General features: G+C 53.6%; 1 protein-coding gene across 4 annotated transcripts in view; it reads left to right on the top strand.

The window, feature by feature from the left end:
• LOC119972615 overlaps nucleotides 1-27,206 on the top strand; it is a 296,819-nt gene that overhangs the window by 123,643 nt on the left and 145,970 nt on the right. Inside the window, exon 6 of one of the 4 annotated variants that reach the window (XM_038809607.1) lies at nucleotides 12,383-12,468. The exons of the other annotated variants lie outside the window; for them this stretch is intronic. Coding sequence (XP_038665535.1) covers nucleotides 12,383-12,438 — 56 coding nt within the window. The 3' untranslated portion in view covers nucleotides 12,439-12,468. The remainder of the gene's footprint in view (nucleotides 1-12,382; nucleotides 12,469-27,206) is intronic. 4 annotated transcript variants of the gene reach the window in all.

Genomic DNA, 27,206 nt, shown 5'->3' with positions numbered 1-27,206 from the left:
ACTCGCCGCACCACTCACGGCCCCTCCACACACACACATAACATGCACACTCCAGGAGCCCGGTGGTAGTGGCCACCCTCAAGACATGGAATCAGTTTAGACACCATTTTCAACTGAGCGATAAGTCCACGGGGGTCCCCATCTGCAGTAAACACAAGTTTGCACCGGCAGGGTGGACACTACCTTTGCGACGTGGGGAAGGGACGGAGGAACGCTGATGGTAGAGGACATGTACGTGGACGACAAACTAGTGATCCTGGGGCAACTCACAGAGAAGCTCCAACTCCTGAAAGGGAACAAGCTCAGATATCTTCAGCTACGTAACATTCTTTGCAAGGAAACAAAATAGTTCCACCAAAGACCCATGCACACACTCCTGGAAACGATGATAGGGCTAGACTGGTTAGGGGACAAGTGCGATCATATATAATAATAATAATTGTCACAAGTCGGCTTATATCAACACTGCAATGAAGTTACTGTGAAAAGCCCCTAGTCGCCAAATTCCGGCACCAGTTTGGGTACATAGGAGAAGAATTCAGAATCTCCAATTCACTGAACAGCACGGGCAGGATTCTCTGGTCTGCAAAGCCGAAATCTCATTCAGCGATCGGCCGGAGAGTATACATTGGGGCCGACATCGGGGGTGGCGCTGCTTTCGCGATGTTCCGCCTTCTCCAAAACTGAGGTACTCTAGGAGTTAGGCGCACGCCATTGGGATGGCCTCAGGACGTTACCTGAGGCCCTCCCCACCGATGCTCTGCCCCTGATGGGCCGAGTTTCCAACGGCGTCCGTTGCGTGTGGTATTTATTTTCAGGAACTTGGCGTGGCGGCTGCGTACTAAGTCCAGTGCCGCCACAGTCGGGGAGGGGCCGATCCGCGGGCAGGGGTCTTTGGCGGGGGTCGGGGACACTGCTGGGGTGTGGTCCGGGGGTGGCGAGCTTGGTCAAAGGGGGTCACTATTTGGCAGGCCGGGTCTGCGTGCGGCCGGCGCCATGTTGCACGGCGCAGCCGCTACAGGCTGCCGCCGTGCCCATGCCGGGCCACAGGCCCGGCCCCGGCAATTCTGGGAGCTGGGTGCTCTACTTTGCATTCTTGCTAGCCCCCCAAAAGACGGCGGACCGGTTGCCGTTTTGTGCCGTTTGTTCAGTTGTAAAACATCACCATTCCCATGACTCTGTCTTTTGGGACTTGTAGAAGGAAACCAGAGCACCCAGAGGAAACCCACAAAGACACAGGGAAAATGTGCAAACTCCGCTTATGGAAAAGGTTACGACTCCACTGGACGAGACCAGACAAAAGTGGGGAAGAGGAATTGGGCGCGGAGATAGAGGGAGGACTCTGGTTCGAGGCACTGCACAGAGTCAACTCCACCTCCTTCTGCTCCGGCCTAAGCCTGATGCAGCTCAATGTGGTGCACAGGGTACACCTCACCAAGACACGCATGAGTGAGTTATTCCCGGACATGGAGGACAAGTGCGAAAGGTGCTGGGGGTGAAGGGGGTCCGTCCAGCCACTCCTGCATGTTCTGGTCATGCCCAGACTCAGGGAATTCTGGACGTCCTTCTTCGAGGCTATGTCCAATGTGGTGGGGGTCGAGATGGAGCCGTGCCCATCTTCGGGGTATCATAGCACTCAGAGTTCTGGACAGGAAAAGAGGCGACACCCTAGCCTTCGCCTCATTGATCGGCAGGTGGAGACTTTTGCTAGGATGGAAGTTGACAGCACTGCTCCAGGCCTCGGAATGGCTTGCAGACCTGACCAAATTCCTGAGGCTGGAAAGTCAAATTCAAAATACGAGGGTCTGAACAGAGGTTCCACAGCACGTGGAGCAAATTCACAAACTTATTAATGGGCCTGTTTGTAACCAGCAGACAGTCGGGGTTGGGGGGGGAGGTGGGGAAGGCGAAAGGAAAGGATGGAGTGAAGGGCTGTGGTGGTATGAATAGGAGCACTGCCATTGGTGCAGAGCACTGGTTTCCCATTGGCTCTGGCTGGTCATGTGCCTCTCGTCTGATTGGCTGGGACTAGTCATGTGACTGCTCACCAATTGGTCGAGAGGCAAATAGACCCCGCCTCCGAGGCGGGGTATAAGTACCCAGAGTTCCCGGCAGTCGGCCGTTCACTGTAGTCGACCACCGGGCTAACATCTAGCTGATTAAAGCCTAAGTTTGGACCTTCATCGTGTCTCGCGTCCAATTGATGGTACATCAAGGGCGGGATAGAAAATGGGGAGATAGGGATAGCTGCTAAGAGAGAGTTGGACAAAACGTTGCAATCCAAAGAAAAAGTGCTGGATTCTCTGACTGTGAGGCTAGGTCCTGATGCCGGCGTGGGAATGGTGGCATTTTACGAACGGATATTCGGCACATAATGGCCACCGATCTTCCGTTTGGCTGGAGGCTAGCAGCCGAGCAGTGTAGAGTACTGTTGCACGTTTTACTTGAGTGTATTACGCGTTTTATTGGAGTGTATTAGCACGCCTCCGTTTAAAGGCCGTGTGCTTAACACTACTACGGCTCTGTGTATGTAATTCTGCTCAGGAGTCGCAAGGTGCCGTATTTAGACACCTCACAAGTACATCAAGGTCAGGTTCAAAGTAATAAATCTGTACACCGATTAGTAAGTTCAAACGATTGATATTTATTAAAAACAAATATAATAAATACACATGCATACGCTAAAGAGACTAAGTTACTTCTAAACTAAACGACTAAAATACTTATCTAGACAGGAACAGGCAAGGTCAGGGAGCGAGGCCTTCGTCCCGTTCTTGGTCTGCAACTCTCAGGGTCTTAAAATCGTCAGGGTCTAGCAAAGTCTGGCTCACGTAGCGATCGTTGTGGTGACACTTACAGTTCGATGGCTGGTGGCTCAACGGCTGGTGATGGAACTGGAGTCAGGATGCGATGTTTTCATCGCTTTGCTGATACAGCAGAGAGCCGGAGCCAAAAACAACAGCGAGCCGGAGCCAAACAACAGCGAGCCGGAGCCAAAACAACAACAGACCGGACCATGAGCGGGGTCTACTTTTATAGGTCCCCCAAAGTCCGTGCCTCTTCGGGGCGGTTCTCTATCTGCCATGTATCGATTGGGCCTTCTCCCAATCGATATTTTCCAAACCCCCCAATCTGAGGGTCGCTTCTCGATGGGTGGGGCGGTCTCTATGGTTCTTTGTGATGGATACTATGGTGCCGTTCCATCTGGCCGTCTACTCAAAAGTATCCATTCATACCTAAATGTTTCTATTTTGTGGGCCTGGATCTGGATCACCTCATTACTTTGTAAATCGTTGTTGCCATTTACACCTTTAGCTGAGATTCTGCACCTGGCCACAAACTGGTTTCTGTACGTGCAGAATGCTAATTATCCTTCTGCAAACTGCTTGTCCTTGTTAAGACTGTTTTCTCCCTGCAGCGTTAGCAGTTCTCCATTTTGTAGCCCAGTGTCCATCTTAGGTGGCTACAGTACCCGGCTCTAGCTGCCAATGCTGCTCGGAGAATTGCCGTGGCTGTGCCGTGCAACATGGCGCCGGCCGCGCACGGACCTGGCCTGCAAAATGTTGCCCCCTCTTTGGCCGGCTCGTGAGCCCCGGACCATCCCCCAACAGTGCCCCCAGCCTCTGACAAAGTCCCCCTTGCCCGCGGATCGGCTCTCCCCCCGACTGAGGCGGCGCTGGACTGAGACTGCAGCTGCCACACTGAGTTACCGACAGGTAAGACCATGAGAGACCCACGCCATCAGGAACTCGGCGGGTCGGGGGCAGAGCTTCGGGGGGTGGGCCTCAGGCAACATCCCGAGGCCGTTGTTACGGCGCGCGACGTACTCGCTTTGGAGGGGGCGGAGCCTCACGAAAGTGGCGCCGCCCCTGATTACGTCGGAAACGGGGATTCTAGCAAATCGGCGAATGCGATTTTGGCATCTGAGACCGGAGAATCCCGCCCAAAGGACGGGATTCTCCATTTTGGAGACTATAGGTGGGATTCTGCGTTCCTGAGACTAAGGCTGGGATTCTTTGTTAGCCGACGGCAGGAAAGGCGATTGGGGAATCGGTTCCGACGCCGAAATCGTGGCAAGCCCTGATTTGACGACAAATTTTAATGTTCCAGCACCTCGACAGCGGTGTCAATGCGTTCCGGAACGCACGTACAGTAAACACCATTTGCATATCATTAACGGGCCCGAATCAGTATTTTCAGGGGCCACCATGACTCTCCGTCTCCAATGGGCTTTGTTCCCGACGGTGTGGTTCACTTGTGCTTTTAAATACCGTGAGTTATCAGCTGTATGGGCGCGCTCCAGCGCAACCAGTGCCACCTTGTTGGCTGGGATGAGTGTGTGTGGGGAGTGTAATGTGTATGTGCGGCTGCACTTTGTCAGCCTCCCGAGTGTCGATCACGGTGAATCCAGCACTGTTTTTCATTGCAATCGATTGTGTTCCACACAGCACCGGTGCTTGCCCCTCAATGGTAGCAGAATCGGTTCAGGTGCAGCGCCTGGTCTTTCTGTCATAAAACTCCACGGGTTCTCCGCTGGCGTCAACACTTTAGTCTCAGAAATGGAGAATCCTGACCTAGGTACTGACACCAATACAAAATTTATGGACATTCACGACAGCAAAACTGGCGCACCTGGACCGATTCCGCTCCTGTTGAGGGGTTAGCACCAGCGCCACATGGAACACAATCGTTTCTAATGAGAAACGGTGCCGGATTTGCCGGTTCAGCAATTGACACTCAGGAGGCTGACAAGCGACAGCCGCATATACACACTTCACTCCCCACAAACACCATCCCAGCCAACAAGATGGCAGCAAGGAGAGTGGCACCCCGTTTCACCGATGCTGAGCTGGAGACCCACCTGGGCGCTGTCAAGGATAGGAAGGTGATTCTGTACACCAGCCGGGGAAGGAGGCTGCCACCGTTAATCAAGCTTGGGCGCAGGTGCCACGAATAACACCGTCCAGCAGTGCCGGACGAAACTGCACAACATCCTCAGGGCAGGCTGGGTGAGTAGGCAGCACTGTGCCCCTGGCACAAACCCGTCCTACACACCTGTAACCCTATGCCCCCAAGCCCGGAGGGCGGTCGAACCCCCACCCTGGCTCACAGGCCGGCACCCATTCCGAGGTGCCCTGGCCACTGAGGCCAACAGCTGCCCTCCCCTGGGCTGCATGAGCCGGATTGTCTGACACTGTTGTTTTCAGAATGTTCAATTTACTTAACAGGCACGTCTTTCGGGACTTGTTGGAGGAAACCAGAGCGCCCGTAGTGAACCCACGCAAACATGGGGAGAACATGTAGATTCTGCACAGACAGTGACCCAAGCCAGGAATCGAACCGGGGTCCCTGGCGCTGTGAAACAACAGTGCTAGCTAACCACTATGCTACTATGCCGCCTGCCTTGTGTCTTACAGGACTTGCTGGGCATGGGGCGGGTCCATCTGATGTCCCCTGTCCCCCCAGTGAGCCAGGCACCAAAGCTGAAAGCAGCATGTATACACCAGCCCTGTGCCCCAGACTCAGGGGACCCCGGAGTTTGGGTCGGAGGATGACAGTGATTTTCCTTTACAGCTATCCCCAATGGGCCACATCAGCCAGTGACTGCGCCGCCTCCATCTGGGTCTTTGCCACATCAGACAGCACCCGGGGAATGCCCCTGACGCCCTCAGCTGTGACCCACTGTGATTGGGCCACGCTCTGGAGCGCCGCTGCAATATCCAGGTGGCCCTAATACATGGCTGTCTGTGACAGGGCGGTCCTCTCATGTGCCTCGGCCACCGCCTGCACAGAGTGCCCCAGGCCTTGGAATCCTGACCCATGGTCGAACCTTCGCCAAGGCATCCACCGCAGACGCCACCCATGTAGTGTTGGCCTGGGTGGCACACATGGTGGGCACCATCCCCTGCTCCTACAGGCGATTCAACTCCGCCAACTGCACCTGCAGGTGCTGGATGGTTGCCAACATCCCATCATGCAGTCCCTGGCTCTGTGACTGCATCTCCATTATCAATGGGACTGCCCTTTCCAGAAGCCTGAAACTCGTCTGGACGGCTGCTAGTCCCTGGGGTCGGGCCATCCTCTGACCATCCGCCCCTTTGAGGGTTCCTTCCTCCACCTGCTGTACCATGACACGTATGTGATGTGCACCAAATAGTGCCCCTGGAGCCTCTTCACTAAATTGCCCAACTGAAGTGAGTGTCTCTGGGATGGTGGAGGGTGTTGGAGACAGCTGTGACGGGAAGTCAGTGTCATGCCTGGACAGGTGCACCGGGGTGCCTCGGGCTGCGGGTTGAGGGTTACCATTGTGTCCGTGCCTGTCTCCTTCTCTCTGCTGTCCTCCTGGGGTTGGGGTAGTGGTGGTGGTCAGGGGCAGTTGGCACCAGAAGGGATCACCTCATCGCCCCGTGATCCTGCAAGACACAAGACAAGATGCATGATTGGACCGGGGTTAGGGTGGCGTGTGATGGTGGAGGGGGCAGTGTTGGGGGTGTGTATGTGGGGGGTGGTGGTGGAGTGGGCAGTGTGGGGTGGGGATGGTGGAGCAGGCACTGTGTGCGAGGTCTGGGGGGAGGGCTGGTGGTGGGTGTGAGGGGGGAACCCCAATCAGCAGGGTCTGACTTGCTCCCTCGATGCCGAACTCTGGCTCAGTGTCCGCCCTCTCCCCAGCCCACCGATCAGGTCCAGTGCCCACTGCTCAGCTGCGGTGAGGGGCCACAGGTCCAACGGTCCCACTCCGGTTTTCTCTCTCTCATGGCAGTTGTGCGCCGCCTTCTCCTGGGCTGGGGGGGAGTGGAGGGGGAAGACAGAAAACACATATTGTTGGACAATCAAACGCATGCAGCGCATAGGGTGGGTGGCTAGTGGCCTTTGTGGCCCGGGCACCCAGCGGCCGGTTATAGGTGCTGGCAGGTTGTGCAAGGTGAGGGTTTGGTCGCCCTTGGGTAAGGAGGAGAGGGCGGTTACTGGTGTGTGGGTCAGGAGCTAGTGCCAGGGGCACAGTGCTGTCCACTCACCCACGCTGGCTTGAGGAGGTTGTGCAGTTCCTTCCTGCACTGCTGGCCGTTCCTGGCGGTGTTTCCCACGGCACTCATGATCTCTCCTACCTGCGTCCAGGCCCGTTACACAGCAGCAGGTGACCCCAGGTTACAGGGTGGCCCGTGTCTCCTCCAGGGGCCTAGCAGCGTCTCGTGTTCCGCGTCGGTGAACTGCGGTGCAGCTCTCCTTGCTGCCACCTTGTTGACTGGGATGGTATGTGAGGGGAGTGGAATACTTATATGCAGCTGCCGATTGTCAGCTTCTCGAATGTCAATCCCGATTCCAGCGAATCAGACAGTTTTTTATTGGAATTGGTTGTGTTCCATGTGGCGCCGGTGCTAACCCATTAATGGTCAATGAATTAGTCTGGGAATGGCGCCAATTTTGCTGTCGTAGAACAACACCGATTCAGTCCCGGTGTCCTTGCTCATGGCGGGATTCTCCACTTGCCGATGCCCAAATCACAAAATGCGATTGGGCGGAGAATCGACTCCGACACCAAGATTGCAGGAGGCACCGGTTTGACGACAAATCGGGATGCTCCGGCATTCCAAAAATGGCGTAAATGCGTCGCTCGCTGGTGCCGTTCAAGTACAGTGGGCGTATCGTTAGCGGGCCTGACACCCTATTCTCCGGTGACTCTGAGATTCACCGCCTCTGACAGGCCGAGATCCCGACTGCGTAGTTCACTTGTGGTTTCAAAAATCGTGAACCTGGCGTCGTGGCTGCTGAGCAAGAGAGCGAGGAGGTAATAAATGGAGTGAAGTAACTGTGGGTTGCGGTGGGGGGGAGGGGGGGGTGGATGAGGGGGAACATGCGGCTGAGCAACCGGGATGTCCCCCCCCACAGGACTGGGGGTTGCCCAGGCACTGACCACCATTACGGTGACCATCTTACTGCGCACCCACTGACCACCTACCTTGCGCTCACCCCCGCACCCCACCCACCGCCACAGCGTGCCCCCACCCCCAAAAACCCTGCCCAACCGGCTGCCACCCACTATGGGACCACACAGGACCACATCCATGGTAGCCCCTAGTGAGGCCAGTGCCAGCCAACGGTACCCCTGGCAGCAGGGACGGGTGCCAGAACCGGGGTCACCGACGGTGCCGGAAGCCAACGGGGTACGGGGGCCGATCCACGGACAGAGGGGGACATAATTCGGGGGTGGGGGCACTGTGGTGGGGCAGTCCGGGGTGTACGGGCCGGCCGAAGTGGGGGACTATTTTGCAGGCCGGGTCCGTGTGTGGCCTCCACACACGGACCCGGCCTGCTAGACGCTGCTAGAGCGGGGTGCTCTACGCTGCCTTCCTGCTAGCCCCCAGCAACACGGGGAATCGATGGCCATTTTGCACCAGTTTGTCTGGCGTAAACCGCCACCGTTCCCACCCTGGCATTGGGACAAAGCCCTAGAATTGTAGAATCCAGCCCAAGAACTCCAATAGATCCCCTAGCCATACCGGGGCACAGAGTAGAGAAACTGATCTCCACTCCAACAGATCTGTCTCCGAGCAATCAGCGAGGCGAAGACTAAAACATCTGTGCCCGACCCTGCCTACAGCTCAAATATGACCTTCAGGGGATTGGGCTCCAAATTCACGTGCAAGATTGCTGACATGGTGCTGAAGAACAACTTCGGGCAGGACCAGAACATGTGCACGCGTTTGGTGGGGCCCCTCCCGAACTATTCACAAATATCCTCCATACCCTCAAACAACCGGCTCATTTTCGCCTACATTAGGTGCACTTTATGAACCACCTTTAGCTGTATCAACCCCAACCTCGCACATGCGTTTGAGGCATTCACCTTCCACAGCAGCTCCCGCCACAACCCTTCCTCCAGCACTATCCCCAGCTCCACCTCCCACTTGGCATATCCTCCTCCAAAATCCTCCCATAGATCGCCAAGATGAACCCCCCCACCGCCCCATCACTGACAACACCTCATCCAAAAGCGAGGAGGGCGGTGCCACCGGAAAAGTTGGGGAAACCTTCTTTGCAAAATCCCACACCTGCATTGATCAAGGAAAACCCTAAGGCTTTCTATAGGTATATCAGGAACAAACGAATGACTAGAGTAAGATTAGGGCCAATCAAGGATAGTAGTGGAAAGTTGTGTGTGGAATCAGAGGAGATAGGGGAAGCGTTAAATGGATGTTTTTCGTCAGTGTTTACACTGGAGAAAGACAATGTTGTCGAGGAGAATACTCGGGTTCAGTCGACCAGGCTAGATGGAATTGAGGTTCACAAGGAGGAGGTGTTAGCAATTTTGGAAAATGTAAAAATAGATAAGTCCCCTGGGCCAGATGGGATTTATCCTAGGATTCTCTAGGAAGCCAGGGAGGAGATTGCAGAGCCTTTGTCCTTGATCTTTATGCCGTCTTTGTCGACAGGAATAGTGCCGGAAGACTGGAGGATAGCAAATGTTGTCCCCTTGTTCAAGAAGGGGAGTAGAGACAACCTTGGTAATTATAGACCTGTGAGCCTTACTTCGGTTGTGGGTAAAATGTTGGAAAAGGTTATAAGAGTTTATAATCATCTTGAAAAGAACAAGTTGATTAGCGATAGTCAACACGGTTTTGTGAAGGGTAGGTCATGCCTCACAAACCTTATTGAGTTTTTTGAGAAGGTGACCAAACAGGTGGATGAGGGTAAAGCGGTTGCTGTGGTGTATATGGATTTCAGTAAGGCGTTTGATAAGGTTCCCCACGGTAGGCTATTGCAGAAAATAAGGAAGTATGGGATTGAAGGTGATTTAGCGGTTTGGATCAGTAATTGGCTAGCTGAAAGAAGACAGAGGGTGGTGGTTGATGGCAAATGTTCATCCTGAAGTTCAGTTACTAGTGGTGTACCGCAAGGATTTGTTTTGGGGCCACTGCTGTTTGTCATTTTTATAAATGACCTGGAAGAGGGTGTAGAAGGATGGTAAATTTGCAGATGACACGAAGGTCGGTGAAGTTGTGGATAGTGCTGAAGGATGTTATAGGATACAGAGGGACATAGATAAGCTGCAGAGCTGGGCTGAGAGGTGGCAGATGGAGTTTAATGTGGAAAAGTGTGAGGTGGTTCACTTTGGAAGGAGTAACAGGAATGCAGAGTACTGGGCTAATGGCAAGATTCTTGGTAGTGTAGATGAACAGAGAGATCTCGGCATCCAGGTACATAAATCCCTGAAAGTTGCCACCCAGTTTAATAGGGCTGTTAAGAAGGCATATGGTGTGCTAACCTTTATCAGTAGGGGATTGAGTTTTGGAGCCACAAGGTCATGCTGCAGCTGTACAGAACTCTGGTGCGGCCGCTCCTGGAGTACTGCGTGCAGTTCTGGTCACCACATTATAGGAAGGATGTGGAAGCTTTGGAAAGGGTTCAGAGGAGATTTACTAGGATGTTGCCTGGTATGGAGGGAAGGTCTTACGAGGAAAGGCTCAGGGACTTGAGGTTGTTTTTGTTAGAGAGGAGAAGGCTGAGAGGTGACTTAATAGAGACATATAAGATAGTCAGAGGGTTAGATAGGGTGGACAGTGAGAGTCTCTTTCCTCGGATGGTGATGACCAACACGAGGGGATATAGCTTTAAATTGAGGGGTGGTAGATATAGGACAGATGTCAGAGACAGTTTCTTTACTCAGAGAGTAGTAGGGGTGTGGAACGCCCTGCCTGCAACAGTAGTAAACTCGATAAATTTAAGGGCATTTAAGTGGTCACTGGATAGACATATGGTTAAAAATGGAATAGTGTAGGTCAGATAGGCTTCAGATGGTTTCACAGGTCGGCGCAACATCGAGGGCCGAAGGGCCCGTACTGCGCTGTAATGTTCTATGTTCTATGCATTCACCTCAAAACCTCCCTGCCGCGGGATCCCAAACTTCTTCCCCAGTTCCTGCAAACTCGCAAACTGCCCATCAAGAAATAAATCCTTCATTTCCATCACCCTTCGCTCCTCCCATCCCCGAAACCTGGCATCCAACCTCGCTGGCTCACACCCATGATTATCTCGGATTCGGCATCCACGCCAACCCCGCTCCTAGCCTAAAATGCAGCTGAAATTGCCTCCAAATTTTCAACGTGGCCACCACCATCAGACTCCCTGAATATTTCCCTGGGGCAAATGGGAGTGGCACACTTGCCAGCTTCCGCAACCTCAACCCCTTATAAGAGTCTGCTTCCATTTTTATCCACAAAGCCTCCGACTCCCTGCTCCAGCCCTGCACCTTCTCTGCGTTCGCCGCCCAATAATAGTACAACAGGTTTAGAAGGGCCAGGTCCCCTAACTGCCGCCCCCTCTGAAGCACCGTCCTCCTAATCTTCACTACTTTACCTGTCCACACAAATGATAAGATCAACCGTTCCACCCCCATAAAAAACATTTTTGGCAAAAAGACCAGCAGTCATTGAAATAAAAATAAAAATTGCAGCAAGAAATTCATCTTGATCACCTGCACCCAGCTTGCCAATGATAGGGGAAGGCAGTCCCATCTCAATAGGTCCGCCTTGACCCTAGCCACCAGACTCGTGAAATTCAACTTACAGAGCTGGGCCCAGTCCTAAGCCACCTGCACGCCCAAGTACTTAAAGTGGGTAGTTGCCTCCGGAAATGGCAACCCCCCCAAACCAGCTCCCGCCACCGAAGATGACACCACAAAACACTCACTCATTTCCAGATTCAGCTTATAACCTGAAAGGCCCCAAATCCCCTAAGCAGTCCCATTATATCCCCCACCAAAGAACCTGTATTGGAGATATACAACAACAGATCATCAGCATACAGAGACACATTATGCTCCACCCGTCTCCCCCTCACAATCCCCTTCCATTTATCCGAGCACCTCAATGCTATGGCCAAGGGCTCTATTGTCAACGTAAACAGGAGGGGGTCATGTGACACCCCGTCTCATTCCCCTATGTAACGGAAAATACCCCAAAATCACCTTCGGTTCCCTGAACAGCAATTTAACCCATGCTACAAAATTAGGCCCAATCCTCTCCAACACAGCAAATAATTCCACTCCACACAATCAAACAGCACTAGTAAAGATGATTGTGTTGCCTTGGTGTTATATCCTTTACAGATGTTACCAATTTTGGCTTCTGCTGAGGTTGTAAAGGAAATTAAAATGGGGTGTTTCGCACCTTTGTCTGGAATAAAAAGAGATCTCACTTAAAATTGGCCAAATTGCAGCTTCCTCATTCAAAGGGAGGTCTGGGGTGTTGAATATTAAGATGTATCTATTAGCCGTGCATCTTAGATTTATACGAGAATGGGTAAGAGGGGACCACACCTCCATTTAGCTTGATATTGAAGCTGGCCAATCTGAATACTCCTTACAAGCTCTGTTGTTTCTTAGGGATTTTAGGACTGTGCCGAACAAGTGTGAGAATCCAATATTCATCAACACTCTGAGAGCACGGAGGATGATCCATGAGTTGGAAGGTAGATTTAATTTGACTTCCGCTCTCTCTCCCATTCAGGTTAACCCAGATTTCCCACCAGGTCTTATAGACAGTGATTTTGATATTTGGACGGAAAAGGGGATTTATTAGGCATGGGGACATGTTTAGGGGCGCTTCCTTGTTAGCTTTCGAGTAACTGTGTGAACAATATGATAACCTCAGATCCTTCTTTTTCATATATCTACAATTTAGAGATTTTAATTCTTAATGAAACATCTCTGCAAAATGATGCTAGTGTTTCCCCTTGTTATCTATGGAACTAATGCAATTCATTAGCAAATTTTATGACACATTATATTCTAAATCATGTACCAATATGCTAGAGACTCTGCGGTTTTGGGAAAAATATCTCACTGTGAATACTAATATTTTATTGTCACAAGTATGAATTTACTGTGAAAAGCCCCTAGTCGCCACATTCCACCGCCTGTTCGGGTAAGCTGGTACGGGAATTGAACCCGCGCTGCTGGCCTTGTTCTGCATCACAATATTGACAAGGAAACCTGGGCACTATCTGGGAAAATACCAATAGAATCTCAGTAATAGAACGAAGGTGACCCAACTTAAACATTGCACTATCTGCATGTTACACCAAGCTTAAGACACAGGATACCCCCTGCTATATCCTCAAGGTGCCAAAAATGCAAGCACTGGTCCTGTGTCAAGATTTAACCCTCTTGGTTGGGCATACTTAAAGGGCTTGCGAAGATATTTGATACAGCTTTAGAATTTGATCCTTTGATCTTGGTTCTAGGTCTCCCAGACAAAAAGATAATTGACGTCAATGAGAAAAGACTGTACAATATCCTAACATTTTCAGCATGGAAGAATATCCTTTGGGCCCGATTCTCCGCAAATCCGGCGTGCCGTGAAGGCTGGCGTGAAACTGGAGCTCCGTCCCGGGACCCGATTCTCCCCCCCCGGGCGGGGCTAGTATCGGGGCCGGGGGAATCACGGCGACGCGGAGTTAGCGAACGTCGCTAACTCCGCCCGGCAAGAGTCACGGCGGCTGACGCGCACGATGACAGCCGCGCATGCGCGGATGACGTCATCACACAGACGCGTCAAACCCGTGCATGCGCAGGCCGTCATGCCCCTCAGCCGCCCTGATCCTGCGGGGTGGCGGAAGAACAAATAGTGCGCGGGTATCGGACCCGCTGCCCTCGATAGGTGCCCACCGATCGCAGGCCCATGCCACCCTTGGCACGGCCGTGGTGCGGCCCGTGCCAAATCGGTGCCATGGTTTCCGGGACGGGCACTTTGCGGCCGTTTTCACGAATGCTGAAAGCAGGTGTGATCGCGGCCGTGAAAACGGCCGTAAACTCCGCGGTATTCGGCCCATCGGCCTGCGGAGAATCGCTGTTCGCCGTAAAAAATGGCGAGCAGCGATTCGTGTCGGGGGGCGGCCGGAGGGGGGGGGGGAGAACAGCGGGAGGCCGTGAAAATTGTCGGGAAGGCCCTCCCGCTGTTCTCCGACCCATCGTGGGCAGCGGAGAATCGCGCCCTTTGTTCCTGGATTAGCAATAAGCCTCTTTCTGCCCAAAGTTGGCATTAAATTATTTTGGATTGCATCCCAATTAAATTTCTAACATGTATACTCCAATACAAATCGGATGCATTCCAAAAAGTATGTGACCCCCTATCCTAAATACTCAGGCTACGTAGTATCTGACTTACTCCTACAAGATTTTCCATAGGTTATAGAATTCTGCCTCTAATATACTGGACGTGAGGGTGTGCACCACTTTACCATGTTTCCATGGTTTTATCCTTTCCCCCCCCCACCCTATTACTCTTCCTCTCTACTTTTTGTATATGTGGAAGCGCCAGGTTTACTGAACCAACTGTGTTGGTTTCCTGCTGACATTGATCCTGTTGTACTGTACAAGTTTTGCGGGTGTGTTGTATTGTTTGTAAAAATGGAAAACATGAATAGTTCAAAATTAGAGGAGAACAGATATCAAGGAGGGCTGTGAGGATGAAGGAAATTACAGAGGTAGGAAAATACAATTTTGTTCTAGAGCTTTAAATTTATATTTCATTGTATGTAGATGTGTCCATTCATATTTCCCTAAAAGGGCCAAGAATTCCTGGCCAACAAACGGTGCCTGCTATTCATTAACGTGAGCAATAATTTGCCCTGCATTTGTGGAAAGTGCCAGATGGAAATAGCATGGCAAACTATATTGGGTCATCTGGGATATGAGTGTCAGTGCAAGTAACTTTGTATTTTCTTAACTAACCAGAATGAAGAATTTTGAAATTAACAGCTCAAAGACTGAGATGGAAATGTCATTTAGAATGGCGAAATAAAAGGCTGATTTACGGTACAAAGAAAAAGCAAAAGAATGCAGAGAAAAAAACAATGGGCAGGTTTCTCCGCTTCGCCGGCTGGTCAATGGGGTTTCCCATTGTGCGGCAGCCCCACGCCGTCGGGAATCCCCCGGGCTGCTTGAAAAACGGAGAATCCCGACGGTGGCGAATTCAGCCCAAATAATTTTTAAAAAGTAGCTTTATTTTTTTTAAAAATAATTTTTATTGGAATTTTTTACAGAAAATATAACAACAAGTATAACAACAAGCAGTAATATGCAACTAACAGCCCCATAACACCCACAATTCCCCCCAAACCGTAACATCACATGTATCACACTCCCCCCCGCCCCCAACAAGAGAACTTAACCATAAATTAAAATTAAATCAATCAAATTTAAATAAAATAAGCAAACATAATCAACGTGTGTGTCCCCCCCCCCCCCCCCCCCCCCGGGGTTGCTGCTGCTACTGTCCCAGTACCCTATCGTTGAGCCAGAAAGTCGGGGAAAGGTTGCCACCGTTTAAAGAACCCTTGCACCGATCCTCTCAGGGCGAATTTGACCTTCTCAAGCTTAATGAAGCCCGCCATGTCATTGATCCAGGTCTCCACGCTTGGGGCCTCGCGTCCTTCCATTGTAGCAAAATCCTTCGCCGGGCTACTAGGGACGCAAAGGCCAGCACACCGGCCTCTTTCGCCTCCTGCACTTCCCGGCTCTACCCCCAACCCCAAAAACCGCGAGTCCCCATCCTGGCTTGACCCTGGATCCCACCACCCTTGACACCGTCCTCGCCACCCCCCTTCCAGAACTCCTCCAATGCTGGGCATGCCCAGAACATATGGGCATGGTTCGCTGGACTCCCCGAGCACCTGACACACCTATCTTCACCCCCAAAGAACCTACTCATCCTCGTCCCAGTCATGTGGGCCCTATGCAGAACCTTGAATTGAATGAGGCTAAGCCGCGCACACGAGGAGGAAGAATTTACCCTCTCCAGGGCATCAGCCCATGTCCCGTCTTCGATCTGTTCCCCCAGTTCCCCCTCCCACTTCGTTTTCAGCTCCTCTACTGACGCCTCTTCCACCTCCTGCATAAGCTTGTAGATATCGGATATCTTCCCCTCCCCGACTCAGACCCCCGAGAGCACCCTGTCACTCACCCCCCTCGCGGGGAGCGCAGGGAATCCCTCCACCTGCCGTCTAGCAAATGCCTTTACCTGCAGATATCTAAACATGTTTCCCGGCGGGAGCCCAAATTTCTTCTCCAACTCCCCCCAGGCTCGCAAACCTTCCGTCGATAAACAGGTCCCTCAGCTGTCTAATGCCCGCTCTATACCATCCCTGAAATCCCCCATCCATGTTCCCCGGGACGAACCTATGGTTCCCCCTTAACGGAGCCTCCATCGAGCCCCCCACTTCTCCCCTATGTCGCCTCCACTGCCCCCAAATCTTGAGGGTAGCCGCCACCACCGGACTCGTGGTATACCTCGTGGGAGGGAGCGGCCACGGCGCCGTTACAAGGGCCCCCAGGCTTGTATCCCCACAGGACGCTCTCTCCATCCGTTTCCATGCTGCCCCCTCCCCCTCCATCACCCACTTACGCACCATCGACACGTTGGCCGCCCAGTAGTACCCCGAGAGGTTGGGCAACGCCAGCCCCCCCCCCATCTCTACTCCGCTCCAAGAAGACCCTCTTCACCCTCGGGGTGCCATGCGCCCAAACAAATCCCATGATGCTGCTGGTCACCCTTTTAAAAAAGGCCCTAGGGATAAAGATGGGTAAGCACTGGAAGAGGAACAAGAACCTCGGGAGAACCGTCATTTTGACGGATTGCACTCTGCCCGCCAGCGATAGCGGCACCATGTCCCACCTTTTAAATTCCTCCTCCATCTTTTCCACTAGTCTGGTGAAGTTAAGCTTATGAAGAGCCCCCAACTCCTGGCCACCTGCACCCCCAGGTACCTGAAACTCTTCACTGCCCTCCTGAAGGGGAGCCTCCCAATTCCCTCCTCCTGATCTCCCGGGTGCACTACAAATACCTCGCTCTTTCCTAAGTTTAGCTTATAGCCCGAGAAGCCCCAAATTCCGCTAACAGCTCCATCACCCCCGGCATTCCCCCCTCTGGGTCCGCCACATATACAGGCAGGTCGTCCGCATACAGCGATACCCAGGTGCTCCTCCCCACCCCGCACCAGACCCCTCCATTTCCTTGACTCCCTCAACGCCATGGCCAGCGGTTCAATCGCCAGTGCAAAGAGCAGGGGGGACAGGGGACATCCCTGCCTGGTCCCACGATAGAGCCTAAAATACTCCGATCTCCTTACATTGTGACTACACTCGCCATCGGCGCCGCGTAAGCAGCCTCACCCATTTGAATGAATCCCATCCCAAATCCAAACCTCTCCAGCACCTCCCACAGTACCCCCACTCAACTCTATCAAACGCTTTCTCTGCGTCCAGCGCCACCACTACCTCCACCTCCCCCTCCACTGCCGGCATCATGATAACATTCGTATTGAGCTGCCGCCCCTTGACAAATCCTGTCTGATCTTCATGAATTACCTCTGGCACACAATCCTCTATCCTGGTAGCCAGGATCTTCACCAGCAACTTAGCGTCTACGTTAAGGAGCGAGATAGGCCTATATGATCCGCACTGCAAGGGGTCCTTATCCCGTTTTAGGATCAAAGAGATCAGTTCCCGCGTCATCGTCGGGGGCAAAGCCCCCCCCTCCCACGCCTCATTGAAAGTTCGCACCAGCAGGGGACCCACCAGGTCCGCATATTTTTTGTAAAATTCTGCCGGGAACCCGTCCGGCCCAGGGGCCTTACCTGACTGCATTTGCCCGATCCCCCTGACTAGCTCCTCCAACTCTATCGGCGCCCCCAGCCCCTCTACCAGCCTCTCTTGAACCCTTGGGAAACATAGCCTGTTCATGAAGCTCTCCATCCCCTCTCTCCCCCTCGGAGGTTCCAACCGGTACAATCCCTTGTAAAAGTCCCTAAAGACCCCGTTTACTTCTGTCCCCTTCTGCACTACATTTCCACCCCCATCCTCCACTCCCCCAATTTCCCTAGCCGCATCTCGCCTACGGAGCTGATGCGCCAACATCCTGCTCGCCTTCTCTCCATACTCGTATACCGCGCCCTGCGCCCTCCTCCACTGTGTCTCCGCCTTTCTGGTGGTCAACAAGTCAAAATTGGCCTGCAACCTGCGCCGTTCTCCCAGCAACCCTTCCTCCGGTGCCTCCGCATATCTCCTGTCCACCTCCAGAAGCTCTCCCACCAGTCTCTCCCTCTGCTTCCTCTCCCTCCTTTCCCTGTGGGCCCGGATGGAGATCAGCTCCCCCCCCGGATCACTGCTTTCAGAGCCTCCCAGACCATCCCCACCTGGATCTCCCCCGTATCATTGGTATCCAGATACCCCTCAATGCTTCTCCGAACCTCTTACACACCTCCTCCTCCGCCAGCATCCCACATCCAGGCGCCAAAGCGGGCGCTGGTCCCGCGCCTCTCCCATCTCCAGATCAACCCAGTGCGGGGCATGGTCCGAAATCGCTATGGCCGAGTACTCGGCATCCTGCACCCTCGGAATCAATCCCCTGCTCAGGACAAAAAAGTCTATCCGGGAATAAACCGTATGGACGTGAGAGAAAAAGGAATACTCCCGCGCTCTCGGTCTCCCAAACCTCCAGGGATCCACCCCTCCCATCTGGTCCATGTATCCCCTCAGCACTTTGGCCGCCGCCGGTCTCCTACCCGTCCTTGAACTAGACCGGTCCAGTGTGGGATCCAGCACTGTGTTAAAATCTCCCCCCATGATCAGGCCCCCTGCCTCCAGGTCCAGGATGCGGCCCAACAATCGCCTCATGAAGCCAGCATCATCCCAATTCGGGGCATATACGTTCACCAGCACCACCTTCTCTCCCTGCAGCCTACCCCTCACCATGATATATCTGCCCTCCTTGTCCGACACCACCTCAGCCGCCTCAAACGCCACCCTCTTCCCCACTAGAATCGCCACACCCCGGTTCTTCGCGTCCAATCCTGAATGATAAACCTGCCCCACCCACCCCTTCCTCAGACGGACCTGGTCCGCCACCTTCAGGTGGGTCTCCTGGAGCATAGCCACGTCCGCCTTCAACCCCCTTAGATGGGAGAACACCCTGGTTCTTTTAACCGGCCCGTTCAGCCCCCTCACGTTCCAGGTAATCAGCCGGATCAGAGGGCAACCCGCCCCCCTCCCCCGCCGACTAGCCATAGCTTGGCAGATGCTCGCCCCAGGCCAGCACACCTCGCTCGACCTGTTCCCCATGGCGATAGCGCCTCTCCTCTCCCCCCCACCGGCCCCCATCGGCTCCTTCCTAGTCGTTCCAGCAGCAACTCGGTATCCCCCCCCCCCCAGGCTAGGACCCCTACTAGCCGCGACACACCCTCCATGGTACTTCCGTGAGTCAGCTGACTTCTGCTGACCCCGGCAGCTCCCGCCAAAACCTATCCCCTCCCGGCATGGGGTCATCCCCCTCTTGCCACACCTCCTTGGCATTGCTGCAGCGCGTGAAAGAAGACCCGTAGAGGCCCCGCCCCCACCGCAAGCTCCACCCCCCTGCCCCGCAGCGCGGGAAACCAGAGGAAAGCCCGCGCTTTCACACTGCCACGCCCCACCCTTCTGACGCAGTTCCCCAAAATCCAGTTTCCCCTCAATCCCCATAAAGTTCAAACAATTAAAACCTGAGGGATTCAGACTCAACACTTGTAATAGTTAATTTTCAGTGCCAGCAAAATTGGCTGTCCTGCAGGTGGTTCTAGAAGTGTCACTCTTCAAGGATGCCTACAGATTCTATAAGCTAACCCTTGTTTAGTTTCACCATTCTTGCTGTCATTTGTTGGAGGTTTCTGGGCAGAAATTGATGATGTCGAAAGCAGCAACATCCCAGGACAATTCACAGGATGATAGCAAACAGCATTTGATCCCTAGCTACATAGGAGTTATAGGACATTGAGAAGAGTGGAGAGACAGAGAAAAGTAAGGAGGAAATTCTAGAGCTTCGGATCTAAGCAGCTGAAAGTACTCCACCAAAGATGGAGTTACAAAAATCAGGGATGCTCAAGAAACCAGAATTGGGGGAGTATCGTGGGGCTGGAGAAGGTTATAAAGATGGTGAATGGGGTGTGGATATGGTGGAACTTGAAAGCACGGATGAGAATTTTAAAATTCAGATGTTGCTGGACTGGAGCTAGTGTAGACCAGCAAGTAAGGGGTGATGGATGAATGGGACTTGATGTTAGTTAGGATGGGGGCAGCACACAGGTGGAATTGTTCTAGTTTTTGGAGGGTGGAAAATGGGAGGCCAGCTAGGAGAGCAATGGAAAGTAAAGTCTACATGAAATGTAGACATGGATATAGGTTTCAGCAGCAGATGTGTTGAGGCGTGGCTGGAGTCAGGCTATGTTTTGAAAGTGGAAGTAGGTGATCATGATGATAAAGTGAATATGTGATCAGAAACTGATCCCAAATGGGATTCCAATGCTGTGAATGCTTTGATTCAAGCTCAGCAGGAGCCAAGAAGGAGGATGGAGTTCATGGCAGGGACCAAAGATAATGTTCCGAAGAAGATTCATAGTAAGGATGAAAATTCTGCCAAAAAAATGGTTCGAACGAAACAAGGTCGGTGAATAGCGAGAGAAGCCGAAAACGAGAACCCCGCCAGGCGCCAAACAGTTTGCACTACAACCGGCCCACTCCCATAGGTGGAAATCGGGATCTTGCCATAGCATGGCGAAAAACCAGTTATTACCACTTGAGCCTTATTTCCATACAATCAATGATGGCCACCCCATATCCAACGGCCTCCCATCATTCATCGGTTTCTCCAGCAAGTGGTCACACTGGCGCCAGTTAGTGCTCCTTTTGAAAAATGTGAACCTGGCGGAAGGACTTCTGTGGGGAGCCGAGGAGGTGAATTGCCACCTTTGCTCACAGGCAAGCCACCTGTAATACGTCCATGGAGCCAGAAGCCCTTTCACCAGAATCCCTTTTATTAACAAAACCAACAGCAGTACGACCATGTGCGTTTGGCTTGCTATCTACACTGGGAGTGCAGAGGATCTGACACTCCCTGTTATATACAAAAAAGCAGTTCCCTGATTGGCCCACTAATCAGTGAAGTCTTATTCCAATTGGCCAATCTCAAAGGCCTGGTCTAAGTCATTACACCACCCCAGTGCTTGGCAGGGGGTTGGGTACCCTCCAGAGTGGTGGACCACCATGGGGAGGGGGGGAGGCACAGTGGGGCAACCACTCGTGGCACCAGCAAGCCAACCCCTGGATTGTGTGTACCCACTCCGGGGGCAACCCTAGCTCCTGCCCGTCTGCCCCACTGACCACCCAAAACCCCCACCGACTGCAGAGGCCTCTGGCTGTGCAGCGATTTGGGGCTGATTTGGGGCTAAACAGCTGGCTTGTAATGCAGAACAATGACAGCAGCACGAGTTCGATTTCCGTACCGGCCTCCCCAAACAGGAATGTGGCGACTAGGGGCTTTTCACAGTAACTTCATTGAAGCCTACTTGAGATAATAAGCGATTATTATTATTATGAAGGCTAATAGGAAATTGGCAGTCGTGGTAATGTGAGCACTTCACACAACCCGTGGGTGGGTGGGCCTGGTGGCACAGTGGTTAACACTGCTGCCTCACAGCTCCAGAGTCCCGGGTTCAATTCCAGCCTTGGCTGACTGTGTGGAGTTTGCACGTTCTCCCCATGTCTACGTGGGTTTCCTCCGGGTGCTCCGGTATCCTCACACAGTCCAAAGATGTACAAGTTTAGGTGGATTGGCTATGATAAATTGCCCCTTAGTGTCAAAAAGATTAGGTAGGGTTACTGGGTTACGGCGATAGGGTGGAGGTGAGAGCTTTATTAGGGTGCTCTTTCCAAGGGCCGGTGCAGACTCGATGGGTCGAATGACCTCCTTCTGCACTGTAGGAATTCTATGATGTAGCATGTGGTAGTCATTGCCTAGAATCCCAATCACACCTTGATGCATGGACGCTTGGAAGCCCAGGGTATGGGACACCACTCCGGAGACATGTTCACGGCCGGAGGGGTGGGTGAGTGCCAAGGAGAGGGGAAGATGCCTGGAGAGATGAGCCAAGAGTTCAGAGGTTGGCTGCAATTCGGAAGAAAGTCATAGAGGCTTCATACTGGTTGTGTCAAGGGTATTTATTGTGTTTTACAATTCTCCACTCTCCCGATGGTGCTGCCCCCCCCCTCCCCCCGCTTGATCTACCCCCCTTCCCCCGGTGCCGTCAGTGATCCGCGATGTGCTTTGCCTTCCTAGCTCTACCGTTACCTCTAGGTGGGTCCCTGGGATGCAGATCTAAGGTGGAGGCATTGATGCCCCAGGCAGCAATCCTCTCGGGGCTCTGGTGCCGGAGGGCCCTGGTGCATTTGTTGGCAGCACGTGCACAGCCGTCCCACCCTGTGAGATGCAGCACCATCAGAGGACTGGAACTCGGGGGAGCTAGTGGCCACCATCCCCACTCCATGAGATGGATCCGGATTGGCACCCAGCCTTTCGGTGCCCATAGGACCCTGGGGTTCACCTTGGGACGGAAGGGCAGCTGGTTCAAGCTCCGACTGCCCCTCATCATCTGGCTCTGCCAGCCCTGGTGGCCCCCCTATGTCAGCACCATCGTGTCAATGCCCTCGGCGATGCTCCTCTGTGATTGGGCCATGCTGTGCAGCGCCTCAGCAATGCCCACCTGCAACTGGGACAAGCTCCGCATTACCTCGGCCACTCCCATTTGGGAGCGGGACATGCCCCGCAGCAGCTCATCAAGGTCAGCCGACTGCTGGGTAACATCCTCCAGCGAGTCGGACATTCTACCGAGACCCTCATCCATGGTTGTCAACTACTGCGTGACGCCTTGGACACCTTCACTAAGGTGCCAACATCGTGCACCAGGCTTCCCACTGCAGGTCGCCACCCTAGCAGTGTTACCTCGGTGCCATACATTGCCTCAGACATCTCCTGCACCTGTAGCCTCTGGGACTCGTCCAATCGGCTATGGATCTGCTGGAGTGTCACTGACATCTTATGTCCTGACCACTCCCGACTGCTCCCTATCGTCTCCATCAACTCCGGGTAACTGTACCAGAGGCTCAGCATCAGGCTGGGACTCAGCTGGAACCTGGGATCCAGGAAGGGAAAGGGGGAGGGGGTGTTGAAGGGAGAGGGGTATGAAGGGAGGGTTGTGGGCCGAATGAGAGTTGGGGGGAGTGGATGCTCGCGGGGGGGGCGGAAGGTCTCGGGGTGGGGCCGGGGGTGCGTGGGATGTTGGTTTCTACTCACCCATGCAGCCTGATGTAGGCCATTTACCGTCTTATGGCACGGGAGGCCAATTCTCTTGGTCATGTTCCCAGAGCTTACAGCCACCACCAACTCATTCCAGGCAGCACTAGCTGCCCTGTGGCTCACCCTCCAGACCCTCGGGGGAACAGTACATCCCTCCTGGTCTCCACTGCGTCTAGGAGGCTTGCTAGGTCCGCATTGCTGATTCTTGGGGCTGGTCCTCTTGGTGCTATGGTTGCAAGTTGACTGGGGTTGGCTGTGCAGAAAATGGTTAAGTGCTGATTAAGTTTGTTAGCGGTGGGGCTGGCGAGATGAACTCAGAGATCGGGCTGCCATTTTGAAAGGGTGCCCCGATCTCTAAGTGAGCTTGTGGGTCTCCCACAACCCCCACCCATGGGCAGTATCACCCCCCACACACATGGGCATTATCCCATACCCCCCCAAATGAGGACACCCCGCTATGGGGCCTTTGGGGGTCCCTCCTCTTCAGGCCCTCCACACCCCCTTACACATCCCTCCTTCCACGACCACCACCCATCACCTCCTCCAACCTCTCGGAGGCCCCTACTCATCTGTCATGCAACACTATTTCCCCCCCCTTCATACTCCCTCCACCCTCCTTTCATGGGCATGCACCCCCCTCTGCCTCTGAGCCTTGGCAGTACCACCCGGGCATCCTTGCACTGCCCCCCTGGCACTTGGACAGTGCTCCTGCCAGCTTGGCAATGCTACCTGACCGTGCCAGTGGAGAGCCTGATGCACAATGTCGGCACCATGAGTGAAGGTATCCAACAGTCAGTGACGGCCATGGTTGAGGGTCTTAGCAGAATATCCGAATCGCTGGGGGATGTTACCCAGTACCAGGCTGACCTTGATGAGGTGCCGCAGGACCTGTCCCGCTCTGATAGGAATGGCTGAGGCGCTGTGGAGCTTGTTCCAGCCGCAGGAGCATCGCCAACATCAGGGAGCTGGCAGGGCCACATGATGCAGGGGCAGCTGGGGCTCGATCCAGCTGCTCCTGTGTCCCAAGAAGAACCATAGAGCCCTATGGGCACCGACCGGAGGTGCGCTGGGTGACAGTCTGGTCCCGTTCCATGGCTAAGGAAGGCTAAGCAGATTGAGGATCACTGAGGGCACCAGGGGAGGGGGAAGAAGGGGTGGATAACGGTTTGAGGGGGTGGTCGGGAGAGAGGAGCGGCACCATTGGGAGAGTGGAGAATTGTATGACACCTGTGACACATTAAAAACTCCTGAGCACAACCAGTATGATGCTTGTGTCATTTTCTTCGCGGACCAATCTCCGAATTGCTGGATCATCTCTCCACGCCCCAACTACCCATGCACACCGCGTGCAGGTGATGGATGTGGCAGGGGTCACCTTGGGACACAGGAGCAGCTGGATCGAGCCCCAGCTGCCCTTGCATCATATGAACCTGCCAGCTCCCCGATGTTGGCGATGCTCCTGCGACTGGAACAAGCTCCACAGCGCCTCAGCCATTCCTATCAGAGCAGGGGTCCGATTATGGCATAGATTGAGTAGCACCGGCACTCAGCTCGCTGCAGCTTTTCTTCACCTCCTGTCCTCGACAGTGACCCGCTGATGGTGTCAGAACCCTGGAGTGAAGTGACACATAACCTGGGAGGGTGGGAAATGGGGTTGGGGGGTAAGTAAGGTATCAATTACGGACCAGCAACGTCCTCTGTGAAGCAGGTGAGCATGAGGGCCTCCTTGGCCCTCCAGGCTTTCCAGACTCTTGCCGCTGCCGTCTGTCCTGCAGCCTCTGGCTGATCTTCCAGTTCCTCCCTGGGATCGTTCTCCAGCCCCTGCTGTTCCGGTGCCTCCATGGTATCCCCGTCCTCCTCCTCCTCGGTGGCCACATATTCCTCATCCTCAATCTTACTCTTTGCTCACATGGCTACGTGTGTGGTGCTGCCTCCCGCAGTGTTCAGGCACAGTGTTCAGGTATCACGGTCTGATTGGGATGCTAGGCAATGACTCCATGCTAGATGGCCCACCCACCCACGGGAATCTACTTGTTCTGTGAAGTGGTCAATTAACCACGATTCTCAATTCCCTATAAGCAATAGCATTCGGCATTTGGCCAGAGACAATGGTCCTCAGGGTGTGGTGCGGGACCTCCAAGGATGCCACCATAATAGGCTGACATACCCACCCTCCACCAGCGCAGACATACGCACCTCGGTAGGATATGTTAGTGGTCAGGCTCCTGGGGCACAATCTGGTGAGCACCACACTGCTGCTGATGTACATGAGGTGGAGGAAGGAGCACCCAGGCGAGACAGCAGTCGGTAGTCTGCTGGATCTCAGGACCCACTTGGGTCCCAGTCTGATGCTGAGCCTGTGGAAGAGGTCATGGAGACTTTGGGGTGCGACCGTGACATTCAGAGGGAGATGCCAGCATCACTCCAGCAGATCCATAGCCGCTTGGTGGAGTTCCAGAGTTGACAGATGCAGGAGATGGCACCGGCAATGAGTGGCACCGAGGCCAACACTGCAAGGGTAGCGCCCGCAATGGAGAGCCTTGTGAACGACATCGGCACTATTAGTGAAGGTGTCCAAAGTGTCACATAGATGTTGGCGGCCATGGCTGAGGGCCTCAGCAGAATGTCTGATTCACTGGGGGATGTGACCAAGTACCAGAGGTTCTGCCGGATATGTCCCCCTCTCAGATGGGCATTGCCGAAGCGCTGCGGAGCTTGTCCCTACCACTGAGCAGCATTGCCAAGGGCGTTGACACGATGGTGCAGACCATGGGAAACCGCCAGGGCCGGCAGAGCCAGATGATGCAGGGGTAACCAGGGCTTGAACGAGATGCCTCTCTGTCTCAGGGTGAACCCCAAGGCCCCATGAGCGAGAGGAGGGGTCACCGGGCAGCAACCCGGACCCGTCCCATGGAGTGGCGATGGTGGCCACCAGCTCCCCCGAGTTCCACCTCTCTGATGAGATTGCATCTCGCAGCCAGCACACAGGACAGGGCGAGATGGATGTGCATGTGCCACCGGCAAGTGAGCCGGGGTCCACGGGGATGTGGTAAGCAGCTGGTTGCCTCCGCCTCAGATGTGTATCGCGGAGACATACCTAGATGTAGCGGTAGAGTTAGGAAGGCAAAGCACATCGAGAATCACTGAGGACACCGGGGGAGGGGGGGAGGGGGTGGGTGTAGGTAGGGGTGAGGGGTTGGGGGAGGAGCAGCACCATCGGAGGGTGGGGAATCGTAAAACACAATAAACACCTTTGTGCACAAATAGTATGATGCCTCTGTCATTTTCTTTCGCAATGCACGCCAACCTCCGAACCCTCGGCCCATTTTTCCAGGCATTTCCCCTCACCTCCCCATCGCACTCCCCACCCTCCGGATGTGGACATGTCCCCAGAGCTGTGTCCCATCCCATGGGGGCGCAATTCTCTTGCCTCATTATGCTCTCGCTCAAGTGAAATGAGGCTGGTGAATAACAGGAGAGGCCAAAAACGAGAACCGCGCCAGGCACCAAACAGTTTGTGATGAAACCGCCCGCTCCCATAGGTGAAATTCGGGATCTTGCTGTAGCATGGCAAGAAACCAATTATCACCACTTAAGCCTAATTTCCATACAATTAACGGGAGTCACCCCATCATGTCATTCAGCGGCCTCCCCAGCAAGTGACAACGTTAACGCCGTTTAGTACTCCTTTTGCAAAATGTGAACTTTGGTTTTTGGTGGTGGCCATAGAGTGAACGGCCGCACATTTAGCAGCTCTCGCCTCTAGTAGTCTTTTAACGGCTTTTAAGCTGGATTTTCGTGGGAATTTCTCAACATAAACTGATAAAAGTGAGAGGAGAATGAGGTGACCCCCAATTTATGGAACCGCGCCCAAACAATAGTCAGAAAAGAAGAAATCAAAAGATGGATGGAAACAAAACTCAGAAAGCAGCGTGTTCAATGGTAACCGCGTCTGCCTAATGAACGATGGACCAGTTGGTCGAATACTTGAATGGGAAGTTCACCTAGCATCGCAAGCAGTGTGCTGAGGACCTGATCCAGGCGGTG

The sequence above is a fragment of the Scyliorhinus canicula genome, chromosome 10, assembly GCF_902713615.1.
Source record: "Scyliorhinus canicula chromosome 10, sScyCan1.1, whole genome shotgun sequence".
In the NCBI taxonomy this organism is placed as follows: domain Eukaryota; kingdom Metazoa; phylum Chordata; class Chondrichthyes; order Carcharhiniformes; family Scyliorhinidae; genus Scyliorhinus; species Scyliorhinus canicula.
The sequence above is the reverse complement of the archived record's forward strand: the minus strand, read 5'-3'. Positions and strand labels throughout refer to the sequence as shown.